Consider the following 14,473-nt stretch of genomic DNA (forward strand, 5'->3'; position numbering starts at 1 on the left):
TTCATTTATTTCATTGGATTTCTACCCTGCCCATCGAGACCAAAGGTCTACTCTGGGCAGCATTACAAATTTGAAAACAGTTAAACCAAAGAAAGAAACCAAACTCTCTCAGGTGAATGACCCAAAAAAAAAAAAAAAAAAAAAAAAAAAGGATGAAACTACCTCCCCAAGCCTGAACAGGATCCCCACCTTTGATAGGGATTTTTCAATTAATTAATTTAAAACATAGCAGAACAGTAACAATAAACACAAAGAGTAACACAAAGAACTATATTTTTCAGTTTTGCAGTGAGAAATGGGAACAAATTAACTTAAAAACCAAAATTTTAAACGCTGGTACTACTTAAGTCTACACAAGGAGAACCAGTCAGAGAACGAGTTAACTGTTATGCCAAAATCCCATTGGCCACAACTATGCACAAAAAGATAATTTCACAGGCAATTTCATCCAGTGGTATTTCATATATACAGCTGTTTGTATGCTCAAAATCACACCCCACATTGTGTGAAGGACAGTTTGACGGAGCGGGGGAGCTGCTTGTGTGATGGTCCTTCTAATCTACATTAAAAAGAACGGAGTTGTCCCCAAAACATGGCAGAATGACCTCTGACAAACACTAATGGGAACGAGGGGGGCAGCTTTCTGAGCCAAAATTTGGAATGTATATATGGGAGCAGAGGTTCTAGGAATCCCACTCTGCCCACCTCAGTTTTACACTGCAAGCCTACAGGCAGGGTATATGCCCTTACTGATCTTAGTGTGTTATTCTGGGAGCCCTTTCTAGCTGATGAGCTGGATAAAAATACTTTAAATACAGACAGACCAATACGGTAACAAAAATGAGGAAATGCAAAGACTGCAGATTTCAGCCTCACTAAAAAAAGGTTCTTACCAACTTATGTAATTCCATTGAACAAACATTCCATTTACTGAAATGAATCTTCTAGAATCTAAATAAATGAGCCTTCGTAACTCTGATCCCTGAAGGGAACTAATAATTCTATTGTGCCTTGCTATAATTATCTGAAGGTGAAACAAGCATCCACACATAGCTTTGGAAGCCTGGCACACAGATATTTAGTGCATCTACATAGTTGGCACATGAGGACTAGCAATGGAGGTCTGAAAAGTACCTCATATGAGGCTTCTTAATATTTCCAGCAGGGCAGTAAATTATGTGCTGGAAGCAGGAGAGGGTCCCTGCTGGAGAAGAGGCAGAACAGATTTAAAATCCACCCACCTCCCGCCAGTATCAGAGGCAGAGTATATCCAAATACTAACTGCTGAGAGGCAGGATGAGTAGGACGGTGTTGCTGTCCTTCTGCACTTCTGGTAGGCTTCCAACAGGCATCTGGTTTGCCCCTGTGAGAACACAATTCTAGATCAGAAAGGCCTTTGGGATAATTTAGCATGGCTGATCTTACACCCTCCTGTGATGTATACACCTGTGAGAATATTTGTCCCTCTGGTCTGAGGTGGGCAAGGTCTGGCCCCTGGGCTCCATTCTTTCTCCCAAAACTCCTGTGTAATTCCTTGAGCCCCCAAATGCTACTTTACTTTTTTTTTTCACTTAAAACCCCCCTGTGCCCTGCTGTTACACTTTGGGGCTTGAAAAATCCAGCTTTTGTTCCCAAGCTAGAATAGACCAGCCGTATCAGTGAGAACATGGCCAGTCAAAACTCGTATCTCTCATTGTTCGAACTAGCCGCTGGGACTTCAGACACTGATGGCAAAAAGTGAAAAGTCACCCTAGTGTGCCTTTTCCAGCACAGTACTGTATATGAATAATATAACCTTAACCTGTTCAACCAACTCTGATCCTTAAGCACCTTGTGACCCCAAACAGACTGATATATTGTACCACTGAAATAAAGCAGACAATTGTCTTCATCGATATATTCAGCTCAGTTTAAGAGCTTGCGCCTCACTGAGAATGGAAGAAGTTGGCTCTTATGTACATAGACATAAATTACAAGCCATTAGCACTTCAAACTCTTGCAAGCTAATGGGCAGTAGTTTAAAGGCTTAGACAAGTTGTAAAGGCTTTTATTGAGAAGCATAAAAGTTTGGGTTTGGTTAATGCATTTATTACCTGCTGAGGGAGGTTTCACACACACTATGCATCTGGTCCACATGCACTATCTTTGGGATAACATTAATGGTTGCTTTTGTTGATTTCTGTGCTCCAGAAACTTCTTGCTTGATAGAGAAATAGGCTGTTGTAAACTGATTTGCTTGACCTTTGCCAGGCATTCCTTCGTATTTCCTGGTCCATAGTAAAGGATGAAATTTCTGGAATATTCACTGCTTGGAAAAGACAGTGTCTCAGTAGCAGGGTTTTCTTTTGCCTAGAAAGGGCCTCTAGTTCTGTGCCAAGCATTTCCTTAGCCTGAGATCCTGAAGAACTGCTGCCAGTTAAAGCAGAGCATATAACAGTGGAGTTAGGTCCTCAGGGAGTTCTTGGACTACAACTCCCAGAAATCCTGGCCAGCACAGCTAATAGTGAAGGTTTCTGGGATCAGCAATCCAAGAACACCTGGGGGCCCAAGGTTGGGAACCACTGGCATACGTTTTGTAAGTAATTCATGGTACCAGTTATTACCCACCACCGTGAAGAACAATCCAACACTGTTAATACTGCAAAAAAATAAATACTGTACTAGCTTGTATGACTTCCTGCTTTCCTGTTGCTCCTCTTTTTGGGAGGTCTTAAGATTGATGAGAAAATGGCATTGAATTTAAAACATTTTTCTCAAAACATTGAATGTATTTAAAATTGCCCTTTAAATTTTCATACTAACTAGAAATATTACGGATTTTCTCTCTCTCTCTCTCTCTCTCTCTCTCTCTCTCTCTCTCTCTCACACACACACACACACACACACACACACACACACACACACACACACACACACACACACACACACACACACATATACATGCACACACTGCTGTTACCATTCATTACCCAAAGTCCCACTGCATTGTTACACTTGTGGAAAGCAAACAGCATAATTCACAGCAGGTTTATTTTATTTTATTTTATTTTGGTAGGAATTAACTTACCGGGGGGTGGGGGGGGTGGAAATCCAAGCTAGGATGGAGCTGCAAGTGATTCCCTTTGCCTTCTGCAGGCCTAGTTACTCAAGGATTTCAGCCATTATGTTACTTTTGCGGTGTAACTTCATTATACTTTAATTCCTTCCCCACATCTCCAGCTCATTATTTCTAAGCTCTGAGTCAGACCGGACAATACTGACCCAGATGGACAAGTAGCATGACTCAGCAGAAGGCAGTGTTTTGCACAAGTTCCTCTGCCTTGTGTATCCTGTTCTCCAATCGAGCATGAAACCTGCAGCAAGAAGTCAGTCCTTACAGGCATAGCACAGAATCTGGGAGGAGACCACCAGTCAGTAGACATATATACTGTACTCTGTATGTCTGCAGATCCAAGACTGATCACCTCTAGAATGCAAGTGTTCCTGCCTAATAGCAGACAATTTTGATTTGGAAAATGTTTCACTGTCTTTTTGTCTAGCTCTACAACAATGGGATTGATTTCACTGTCCATCAGACAGCCAATATAGTCTAGTGGTGACTAGCCTGTGTTGTCATGTCTACACAATACTTGACAATATGTCTCTTAGATCCAAGATTCAGCAATGTACATATTAGATCATCCTGGTTGTTTTCTGCAAAAGAAACGTAGAAGGACTGGGAAAGACTGTATGAAAGACAGGAAAATTCAATTTTAGAATATCCCTGAACATGTTACTGGTATTACTGGACTACAGTGATTCCTGCTCTATCTCAATGGAAGACAGGTCCTCATGATACCATTACGCTGCTTGCTTGCAATATACAAGACATCCAAAGCAGTTTCCATGGAACTCCTAGCTAAAAATAATGTTGCACAAACATTTGCTGTGAAAAAAAGAGTGTTCTGTTCTTCTTCCATACTTGTGTTTTCTACTCTCCAGTCAAGCACAAACCTCCCAAGGTGATATTAAGACCGAAACTCATGCATGCATGCATGTATATGTGTGTGTGTGTTGGCTCAAGGACACCAGCTAAGCTTTGAGACTAAGCAGGAACTGAACATGGATTTTGTAAGTCTCATATTCTAACCATTACACTGTACTGGGTCTCTCAGATCAGCAACCACTATATAAACAATGCTTGGCCAAAAAGTAATGGCAGAAGAACAATGCAACAATTGTTGTGCTTAGTTTGCAGAAAATGTAAATTAGTCTCATTTGCAAAATTTGAAGACTAGGATGCCCAGATATGAAGAACTAGAATATGGCAACCCTAAACAGGAATGTACAGGAATTTCTCAGTGTGAGAGGTAGAATCCAAAAAGTGCAAAAAATTTTCAAGCTATCAAAATATGTAAGTCTAAATAAAAATCCACACTGTAGGAGAAATTTGGGAAAGTGTGTGATTGCTGTTGTTTTTATGAATGAGGAACCTTCAGATTATCCTATCCTTAACAGTCTTGCTTATATATTTTATTCAATTACGTATCAAAATATCATTGAGCTACATGCTTTCATGTAGACTTAGAAAAGCAGATATGATAATAAGAAAATAGCCAAAGTCAAATAAAAAGTCAGAAATGCCTTTTTGCAACAATTTTGGTCCATAAAACCCATCAAAAAGGGGGGAGGGGGAATAATACATCTCTTAGAAACTTCTTTCAAAGAAGATTGATCAGGATTCAGAAGGAAACACATCATGCTACTTCCCAGCCAATAAATGCTCCATTTGCATTCCTCTACTTGTCCCCATCCCTGAGCAATACAAGACAACAGTGTATGTAAAATAAGAGCACGTAAGAATGTTTGTGAATCAAGAGCACTGATTATCTTGCAAGGAGGCAGTGAATTATCATATATAGATAATGAGGACAAAACCACTCAGGGAACATTTTCTTGCTAGTACTGAGCCATCTTAAACAGCATCTTAAAAAGCAGAGACATCACCTTGCTGACAAAGGTCCACATAGTCAAAGCTATGGTTTTTTCAGTAGTAATGTATGGAAGTAAGAGCTGGCCCGTAAAGAAGGCTGACCGCCAAAGAATGGATGCTTTTGAATTGTGGTGCTGGAGGAGACTCTTGAGAGTCCCCTGGACCGCAAAGAGAACAAACATATCTGCTCTGAAGGAAATCAACCCTGAGTGCTCACTGGAAGGACAGATCCTGAAGCTGAGGCTCCAATACTTTGGCCATCTCATGAGAAGAGAAGACTCCTTGGAAAAGACCTTGATGTTGGGAAAGTGAGAGGACAAGAGGAGAAGGGGACGACAGAGGACAAGATGGCCGGACAGTGTCATCGAAGCTACTGACATGAATTTGACCCAACTCCAGGAGGCAGTGGAAGACAGGAAGGCCTGGCATGCTCTGGTCCATGGGGTCACAAAGAGTCGGACACGACTTAACGACTAAACAACAACAAAATCGCCTAGAGTGGTCTTAACCGACCAGATAGGCGGGATATAAATAAAATAAAATAAAATTAAAAAAAATAATAAAATCAGTTACTTCGTCTCAATCAGGATCTTTAGACTATTGGCAAATACTACTACTACTACTACTACTACTACTACTACTACTACTACTACTACTACTACTACTACTAATAATAATAATAATAATAATAATAATAATAATAATAATAATAATAATGCTACTACTACTAATATAATAATAATAATAATAATAATAATAATAATAATAATAATAATAATAATAATAATAATAATAATAAGAATAAGAATAAGAATAAGAATAAGAATAAGAATAATAAGAATAAGAATAAGAATAAGAGTAATAATAATAATAATAATAATAATAATAATAAGAAGAAGAAGAAGAAGAAGAAGAAGAAGAAGAAGAAGAAGAAGAAGAAGAAGAAGAAGAAGAAGAAGAAGAAATCTCTTCCACGAGAGGGATACATAAGATTATTAATAGAAGTATATCACACTGCTACAAACAGCAGGGGGAAACGGCGATCTTTGTATAAGAACAATGATGCCAACAGCTCCATTATATTGAGTAAGCTTGTAAATCTTTTGTCCAGAAGCTCATGCAATCAACATTTTTTCTTTCCTCTTGTCTAATATCATTTTCTATTTTAGCTACGTGTTTACTTCTCTCCCAAGATTCTGGAGAGCTACAGGTGACAACGAGGGAAAAACCACCTAGTTTGCTATTTAAAAATAAATATTATTTATATGTCTGGTAAAAAAAAAAAGTAAGTTGAACAGAAGAATACATTCAAAGGGGTGTCACCCAGGCTAAGCAAATCCAGCTTTTGCAGTGTTGTGCATACTGTTGACCTCAGGTGTTAAAAATAACTAGAAGCATAAACCATTAGCACTGTTTCTTTTACCTGCAGCACCGGTCCGCCTTTTTCTTGATTGTCTCTTCCTGGCCATGTCACAACTCCTGGTGTGAATCCTTTCCCTGCTTTGCACATGACCTTATTAGAACCACCATATGGCTGTCGCAATTTCAGCCGTGTTGCTCTGCCTCGCAGACCACTGTGCTTTGTTATGTTTTTGCTGCTCACTCTGCCTTGCCATCTGATATGTATCATCTGTTAAGCAGATTGGACACCAGGAGCATTTTACCTTCTTTGTTCACATGCATACGTGAAATAGTGCTTGAATGAATTTCCCAAGCACTCCCAAGAAAGGTAAGCAAACTGCAGAATGAGGGCTGCTGAAAATCCTGCGAAGCTATCTCACACTACCGTATACCAGTTATATCAATTGGTTATTACTGTGAACGCTGAAGGGTGGTGGCTCTCCAGCATAGTCTTCTCCAACTGTTCTGCTCCAGAGTGAGTTAAGATGCAGATAATAGATCCCAGAAAGGGACCAGTAATGAAAGCAAGATCCACATCCAGCCCAAGCACATGGGCTCTGAGAGAGAGAAAGATGGGTAGCCAGAGAATGTGACTGAGTCAAAAAACTGAAGGAAATAACAAAAATCGTTTCTTTCCTGTAACTCCCTGCCAGACATCAAAATCATATCTAGGGCCCTGCCCTGGCCATATAGGTGCAGATCATCAGAGTCACTTGAGGAAAGAGCTTGCTTGCCAGAAGAAAGTCTTTACTCATAAAAAAAAAAGGCTTGTTACTTAGGGAGGCACGTCTTCAGCTACTTGGCAACAGAGCTTGAATCTTGAAGCATCCGTGGTCCCTGTGGTCTCTTGGCTTCCACCTTCCTCAAATTCTGCCTCCAAGGAGATTTCCCCCCCCCCCCCCGGTCTATGATGGAAGTGAGAGATGCGTGGTGCACTAGATGTTGTGAAACTTCAATTCCCATCAGTCCTAGTCAATACAGCCAGTGGTAAAGACCAGCAGTAATTATAATCTAACACCAGCTACAGTCACACCACAAATTTATCTTTTCATACATTTTAAGGTGGAGTCTCAGTGCTTCAAACAAGTTCTGGTCCTTGCACCCTGAGCAGCCATACCATGAAACTTTCAGCACATCACTATGCAGCTCTGTCCCCTACACGGGAAGGCTGGTCACCAGCTGTTTGCCTGCCTATAAGCAGAATCACCCCAATGGATGATGATGCTCTACAACAACAGTAAGTAAATAATGATGCTGAGATAATGGGAGGGAAAAGCTCCACAGACAGAATAATTATTAAAAATGGTATCCCGTTTCTCCTCTACATCATTGGCAAGAAGAACAAAACATACTTTCCTCCTATCACTCTTGGTGTTGTTTCAACACCCGCAAGGAAGCAGGAGATCTGCCAGTGTAGGTTGGGTTATATAAATACTTTAGTAAAATAAATAAATAAGGTATGGCCAGGATGCATGCTGGGGGAGGGTGTGCTTGCTCACCATGGATCCTACATTTATGTTATTTTCATGTACAGTACACAGTTGCACTGTGTTGTAGTGCTGTGTATGAGTGAATTATGTTAATGTACCATTATGAAGCTTTGCCCTCCCCCCACCTAGAAAAAAATCCTGAAAATACCCCTGCGTATAGCACAAAGCAGCACATGGTTTTAATTCTCTTCCATTTAGTAAGGCCACACAGCAGTATACTCTATATAAAAGTAATAAGAGCTTTAAGGTTACACTGCAAAGGGAATCAATCTGTGCCTTATTATGCTATACCTGTAATGCAATTTAATTATTAGCTTCATTATTCATATTATATGTGAATTAATTATAAATAACTAGTCACATTAATTATTTGCAACTGGCTTCTTCTACCCTCTAGAATCTCTACTTCCCACATCACAGGCTCTTCATAAAAAGTTCAAATCCAAGGTATGGTGTAAAAAAGAAAAGCATTGAGATTTAATTTTTATCTATCTTCCTTGTCGATATGAACAGTATCATCCTTGCAAATAGAGCAGAAGCAGTTAAGAATTTTGGTGTCCACACAGAATAATCTCCAAGTCTGCTGTAAACAGTCCACAGTCCAAGTAATAAGTATTTCAGGATTGCACTTCCTATTTGTGTATTTCAGATGTTGGCAGGTTTGTAAAGGTGTTTGCAATACGAATTTCTACAGTGCTTTAAAAAAACAAGAACTGCCAATTAGCCTGTCCCCACTGTCAGAAAAAAAGGTTCCTTAATTAAGCTTATGAAAAGGCTTTAGAATTCTTGACACAAATAGAGCACTTGTTATTGGGAATGATGTCACACAGTTACATTCTCATACACAGGTATGTTCTCTTTCATTATTTTTTTAAGGAAGAATGCAGGAGTCACTTGTGACAATTGTATTTTAGGTGCAAATATACTTTAGTTTGCCTTCAGCCTTTTATCTCGCATTGGAATATGTCACATAGAGTAACTGAATCAATGTAACAGCGCAATCTAATTACTCTTGTTCGATGTCAACACTGTGAGTTGTTCTTGCTCCACCTAAACTCCTCGGACCTGATTAAGAGAATGTTTTGGGGAAACTGCAATTTTGGTGTTTCCTATTACCTAAACTTCCAGAAGTAGAGTTGCAGTCCTACAGTATTAGGGGCAGCCCAAGCTCTCCTGTTGCTTAAGATGGGAAGCCAAGCACCTCTGTCAAACATGGCTTGCACTGTTGATGGACCACTGACACTTAAAAATGTCATGTTACCTTCACAGATGATGTACACATCTATCCAGAGGAGGAGGCAGTGGCGATGGTGGCAATCCCTCTGTTCCCTCCCATACCACCAGACCAGGAGGAGGACATGTTGAAGAAGGTGAGTACTAATACACTCGCAAAGAAAGTAGAGGAGCCACACACCACCCCTTCACAAGCTAAGTCTACAACTGGCTATTCCCTTAAGGTCTATTTCCAAAGGTCCCTGGATACCAGAGATTCTAGGAAGCAGCCAATCTGACACTCATTTAACTCTGCCAATCGAGGTGCCTACCTCACAGTAGGGCTGGCCAAGGGTCCTCTGTGTGCATTTTTCCGATTTGTTACAAGAAATTCCCAACCTTATCAGTATTTTCATCCAAAATATTTTCCTTAACTATAACACAGCTCTACATATGAGAACCATTAATCCAAATTCAACTGCCCCCTCCTCTTTTTTATTTTTATTATTTATTTATTTTAAGTCCTAACCAGGAAACAAATATATACATTTTATCAAGGCTCTGATGGACCACCACAGGTAGCTTTAGTCTGCATAAAGGCTGATGGGCCCCATGTAGGACAGGTACATGTCAGAGAACAATATACTGTAAATAAATTATCAGTGGCCTTTTTTTAGCACAGAAACCTAAAGGCCATTCTGCGCCTTATATAAATCCTCCTTACTGTACTTACATGCGATGGCCTTCTTCAGCAGATGAGCAGTTTCTCAGCTCAGCTTTGCAAAACATTTTTCCATGCTTTTGTTCTATCAATTTTCTCTGCTAGTACTGGAAGATCTCAAGTATAAATGTTTTATATGCCTCTCTTTACTTTTTGTTATTGGTTTTGTGTCATTGTCATTTTCACATGACTACTTGATCCCCTTATATGACCCCTGCACAAACTGTTCTCTCTTATCTTGCTGTATTCCTGTGACTTTCCAAACTATTTCCATCTCAGTTTACATGTTCTCCAATTTCTGAGACACACAGCAAATGCACTATCTGAACTCATGCATTTTAGAAAGACACAACTGCTTCCTTAAAAACAACAACCACAAGTTCACTTGGAAAATCGTATTTTGTCACTAAAGTGCATTTAAACAGGCTTCTCTTGAAGATCTTAATATCTGTGTAAATTCATAACAGATTAGGCAGCCCCACTGGCACCACACCCCAAGCAGATTACAGCTTTCAACATTAAAACCAACACCTTGCATTAGGTAGGCCCAAAAAACAACTGGCACTCAGTCCAGCTATTTTAACATCAGAGTACAGTGGTGCCTCGCTAGACCATTGCCTCGTGGAACGAAAAACCTGCAAGACGATTGGTTTTTGCCATCACTATGGTGCCTCGCAAGACTTTTTTTCTATGACCGTGCTTCGCAAGACTTTTTTTTTTTTGAGACCAATGCTTCACAAGACTTTTTTTTTTTGAGACCGATGCATAGGAAACCTCGCAAGACGATTTTTTCACAAGACGACGATTTTCGCAGAATGAATTAAAATTGTATTGCAAGGCACCACTGTAATGTGATCCCAATGCCACATACTAGTTAACCAATGCCCACTGCGCATATGGAAGTTTTCAGGTGCTCTTCAAAGATGGCCCCATGTAAACGGGCACTGCAGCGGTCAAGACACAATCCCCCCCCCTGTTTAAATAGCATTCTTTTAGGTCCCTTAGGTGCATATAATTAGTTGTGCAGTTCTTTGGAACCTGTTCAAAGCATACAATAACAAAGAGCTCATCCACACAGATAATTTGTTCAAGTTTTGTTTTTGTTTTTAGCAAGCATGATACCGGTACTGCATCCCAGTGTCCAACACAATGTAAGGCCATGACTAGTGTCAAACCAGGACAAAACACCTTGCCCTCTGGGGTTTTTACCCCCACCCCCCAGGTGGTGGTGTATTTTTGTTCTGATTTGCTCCAGGGCAAGATATTTCCACGTGGACCCAAGGACCGCATTGATGATATGTGGATTGGTGTCATTTGATGGCATTTCCTTATGGATGCTTTTCTGCATCTATAAGGAAACATCTATAAGGTCATTCTCCACTTTTACATTCCTTACTGCTACTCCAGTTTAGTTTACTTCAAATAACAGCTGTTTTTGTTATATGTTTTAAAATAGATAGATAGATAGATAGATAGATAGATAGATAGATAGATAGATAGATAGATAGATAGATAGATAGATAGATAGATAGATAGATAGATAGATAGATAGATAGATAGATAGATAGATAGATAGACATAGTGTGTGTGTGTGTATACACACACACATACACACACACACATATATATACACACATACACACACACACACACACACACACACACACACAATCTTTGCACAAAAGCACCCAAAAACACCCTGAAATTTTTTTTAAAAAGTAAGTGAAAATGTGAAGGTTTGAGAATAGTAGAAAGGTTAAAAAAAGAAGAAGGAAAGGATGAGAGAGGGAAATAGGCAGGGAGGGGGCAGAAAATACATCAGCTGTTCCTGGTTTTGGCTTTTAAAAAAATGTTATCATTTTACAACATACAGTGGGGTCTTGACTTGAGAACTTAATCCGTATTGGAAGGCAGTTCTCAAGTCAAAAAGTCTGTAAGTCAAGTCTCCATTGACCTACAGTGCATTGAAAACCGATTAATCCCGTAACAGGCCGTTTTTGTTCCATTTTGGTTTTTTTCTGGTCTGTAAGTCAAATCTCAGTCTGCAAGTCAAACCTAAATTTTGCGGCCAGAGAAGTCTGTAACTCAAAAAGTCTGTAAGTCAAGCCGTCTGTAAGTCAAGGGTCCACTGTACTCTGAAGGTGAAAAATAAAACTAGAAATCATTGCAGTGAAAAACAGAAGATCTAACAGGAAAGGGAAGAGAGAGTGAAGTAGGTGAGGAGAGGACAGAGAAGGCATCAGCTCTTCCTCCCTTCTGCGTTTTCTTTCTCTAATGTCATCACTTTTGCACCATAGTACAAAAGTAAAAAATAATTAAAATTAGAAAGTATTGGGGCCAAAAGATGAAGGCCTGCGACAAGGGGTTGCTAAAACAAAGAGAGAAGGGAGGAGAGAGTAAAGCAGGCAAAAAGAGGGCTGTGAAGATACCAGCTCTTCCTCTAATATTCCGCTGTTTTCAAAAAGGCTCCCAGTTTTGCACAATCCAACAACAGTGAAAACTAAAAGAAAACTAAAACTGGAAAGCATTTTTGGGGCAAAACCTGAAGATTTGAGCACAACAGCTGCATAAAACAGTGAAGTAGGTGAACAGAATTTGGAGAAGACAGACAAAAGAGGATAGCAATCTGTGCTGGGAGTGAGATTTAACAGAGTAATTCTACATATGTGTGGACAAGCAGTTCTAGGATGTACCCGTGTATCACACTACGTCCAGCAACATATATCCTTCCCACATGTGTATCCCGATATTGGGATAGTCTATTCCAACCTGCAACAAAAAAATACAGAATTATCTAGAGCAGTGGTTCCCAACCTTGGGTCCCTAGATGTTTCTGGACTACAAATCCCAGATATCCTGGCCAGCAGAGCTACTGGGGAAAGCTTCTGGGAGAACATATAGGGACCTATGGCTGGAAACCACTGATCTAGAGCAACTCCAGAATGATTGGAGAGAACACCACAATGAGGGTAAGCCCAAAAAGATTATGAAATACAGTGGACCCTCTACTTAAGGAATTAATCCGTATTGGAATGGTGGCTGTAAGTCGAAAAGTCTGTAAGTCGAATCTCCATTGACCTACAATGCACTGAAAACCGATTAATCCCGTAACCAGTGGTTTTTATTCTATTTTTATTCCATTTTGGCTTTTTTCTGGTCTGTAAGTCGATTTTCTGGCTGCAAGTCGAATCTAAATTTTGCAGCCAGAGAAGCCTGTAACTTGAAAAGTCTGTAAGTCGAGCTGTCTGTAAGTCGAGGGTCCACTGTAAGTTTATTTCATATAAGCTCCCAGCTCACATAGAATGAAATATTTTTCTAAAACATTTCCACATTGTTCTATCAAAGGTATTGTCTGCACTACATTGTTTCCTTCCAGAGATCAACCAACAAGCAAAAGCACATTACTTTGCAACTCGTGAAGCTTTGAAGGACATTAGAAGTTGATCACATTCCCTTTTCTGCTTAAATCAGCTCAGCTTCTAATGGTCAAATTTTATTTTAGCCTATATTCTATAAAGAGGTATGCATTAGTAGTTTGCAACTTCCCTGATGTCATATTACTAGGGAAATACAGTATCATTAAGTGTTGTCATTTTTTGAAGATACCATCATTCTACAAGATGCTCTTCCTAATTCGTGATATCTTGCTTCATATGTCTTTGTGCATTTTCTCTTCTTCCCACACCTGGTGACATGTTTCTCTTGCGTGCTTCCTAATTTATCACACTCTATTTATATCCACAAAAACCTGACAAAAGAGAGGTCTCAAAGATTCTATACTGACTTCTGCTTTTGAGGGGGCACAGTTCACATGAGACTTTTCACTTAGAGGTAGCAGAATCTACAGTTTTGAGGAGACTCATGGCACAGTGGTTAAACTGCATGGCAGCAGTAATTACTCTGCTCATGACCTGAGGTCAATCCCAATGGGCTCAGGTAGGTGGCTCAAGGTTGACTCAGCCTTCCATCCTCCTGAGGTTAATAAAATGAATACCCCGCTTGCTGGGGGCGGGGGGCGGGCAATGTGTAGCCTGCACAATTAAATTGTAAACCACCCAGAGAGTGCTTTAAGCACTATGGAGTGGTATATAAGCATCAAACTATGTGCTGCTAGAACCCGCCTTGACATATGCCCTGAGCACATGGAGAAGCAAAGTTGTGAAATGGGCAATACATAAGACTCAGCACATGCATACAAAACAACAGTTTCTAAAAAAAAGTCCCAGGTATCCCAAATAAAACAATGTCACTAACTATAAAGTACTATTACACAAGTAGGAGGATGAACAATGTCCCCATCACATCTAGCTTGGCCCTTACATTTTGACACAGAAATGTGAGAGAAGTGGGTTTCTGAGGTGGTATTTTGCAGCTGCCTGTTGTCCCAATGACCTGATGCAGCTGTTCCTTGAAGGTTGAGCTGCTAGTACCTTGCCCTTGCAATGCTTTCCCTCATTTTCGGATTCCAAAAGCACTCCAGTGTATTTGTCTGACTGATTAATAAGCCAGCTAAAGCAGATTATTAAACATTTTTAAGCAAAGTATAGTTTGGGGATTTCCTAATGCAAGGTTGATTTTCTGAATTACTTCCCCACTAAAGGACCGTACTCCCACTGCAATATTTCCCAAGACATTCAAGCAACTCCGGCGCTGCACGACATCAGCGCAAGACATTTT

General features: G+C 40.0%; 1 protein-coding gene and 1 long non-coding RNA gene across 50 annotated transcripts in view; both read right to left on the bottom strand.

Annotated features, from left to right (window-relative positions):
- The window catches only part of RIMS1 (regulating synaptic membrane exocytosis 1), a 324,125-nt gene that overhangs the window by 222,346 nt on the left and 87,306 nt on the right, over nucleotides 1-14,473 (bottom strand). For 42 of the 49 annotated variants that reach the window (XM_072999690.2, XM_078385933.1, XM_078385946.1 and 39 more), the window contains exon 2: nucleotides 1,283-1,363. The exons of 6 other annotated variants lie outside the window; for them this stretch is intronic. In XM_072999690.2, the coding sequence (XP_072855791.2) occupies nucleotides 1,283-1,363 (81 nt within the window). Of the gene's footprint in view, nucleotides 1-1,282; nucleotides 1,364-14,473 lie in introns of those variants that run through there. One more of the 49 variants, XM_078385927.1, reaches the window with a different exon arrangement.
- On the bottom strand, nucleotides 5,955-10,638 carry LOC144586910 (uncharacterized). Its single transcript, XR_013542011.1, has 2 exons — nucleotides 8,073-10,638; nucleotides 5,955-8,013 (listed from the first exon to the last, which is right to left on the bottom strand). It is a non-coding gene; the product is annotated as an uncharacterized LOC144586910 (long non-coding RNA).

The sequence above is a fragment of the Pogona vitticeps genome, chromosome 1, assembly GCF_051106095.1.
Source record: "Pogona vitticeps strain Pit_001003342236 chromosome 1, PviZW2.1, whole genome shotgun sequence".
NCBI classification, from domain to species: domain Eukaryota; kingdom Metazoa; phylum Chordata; class Lepidosauria; order Squamata; family Agamidae; genus Pogona; species Pogona vitticeps.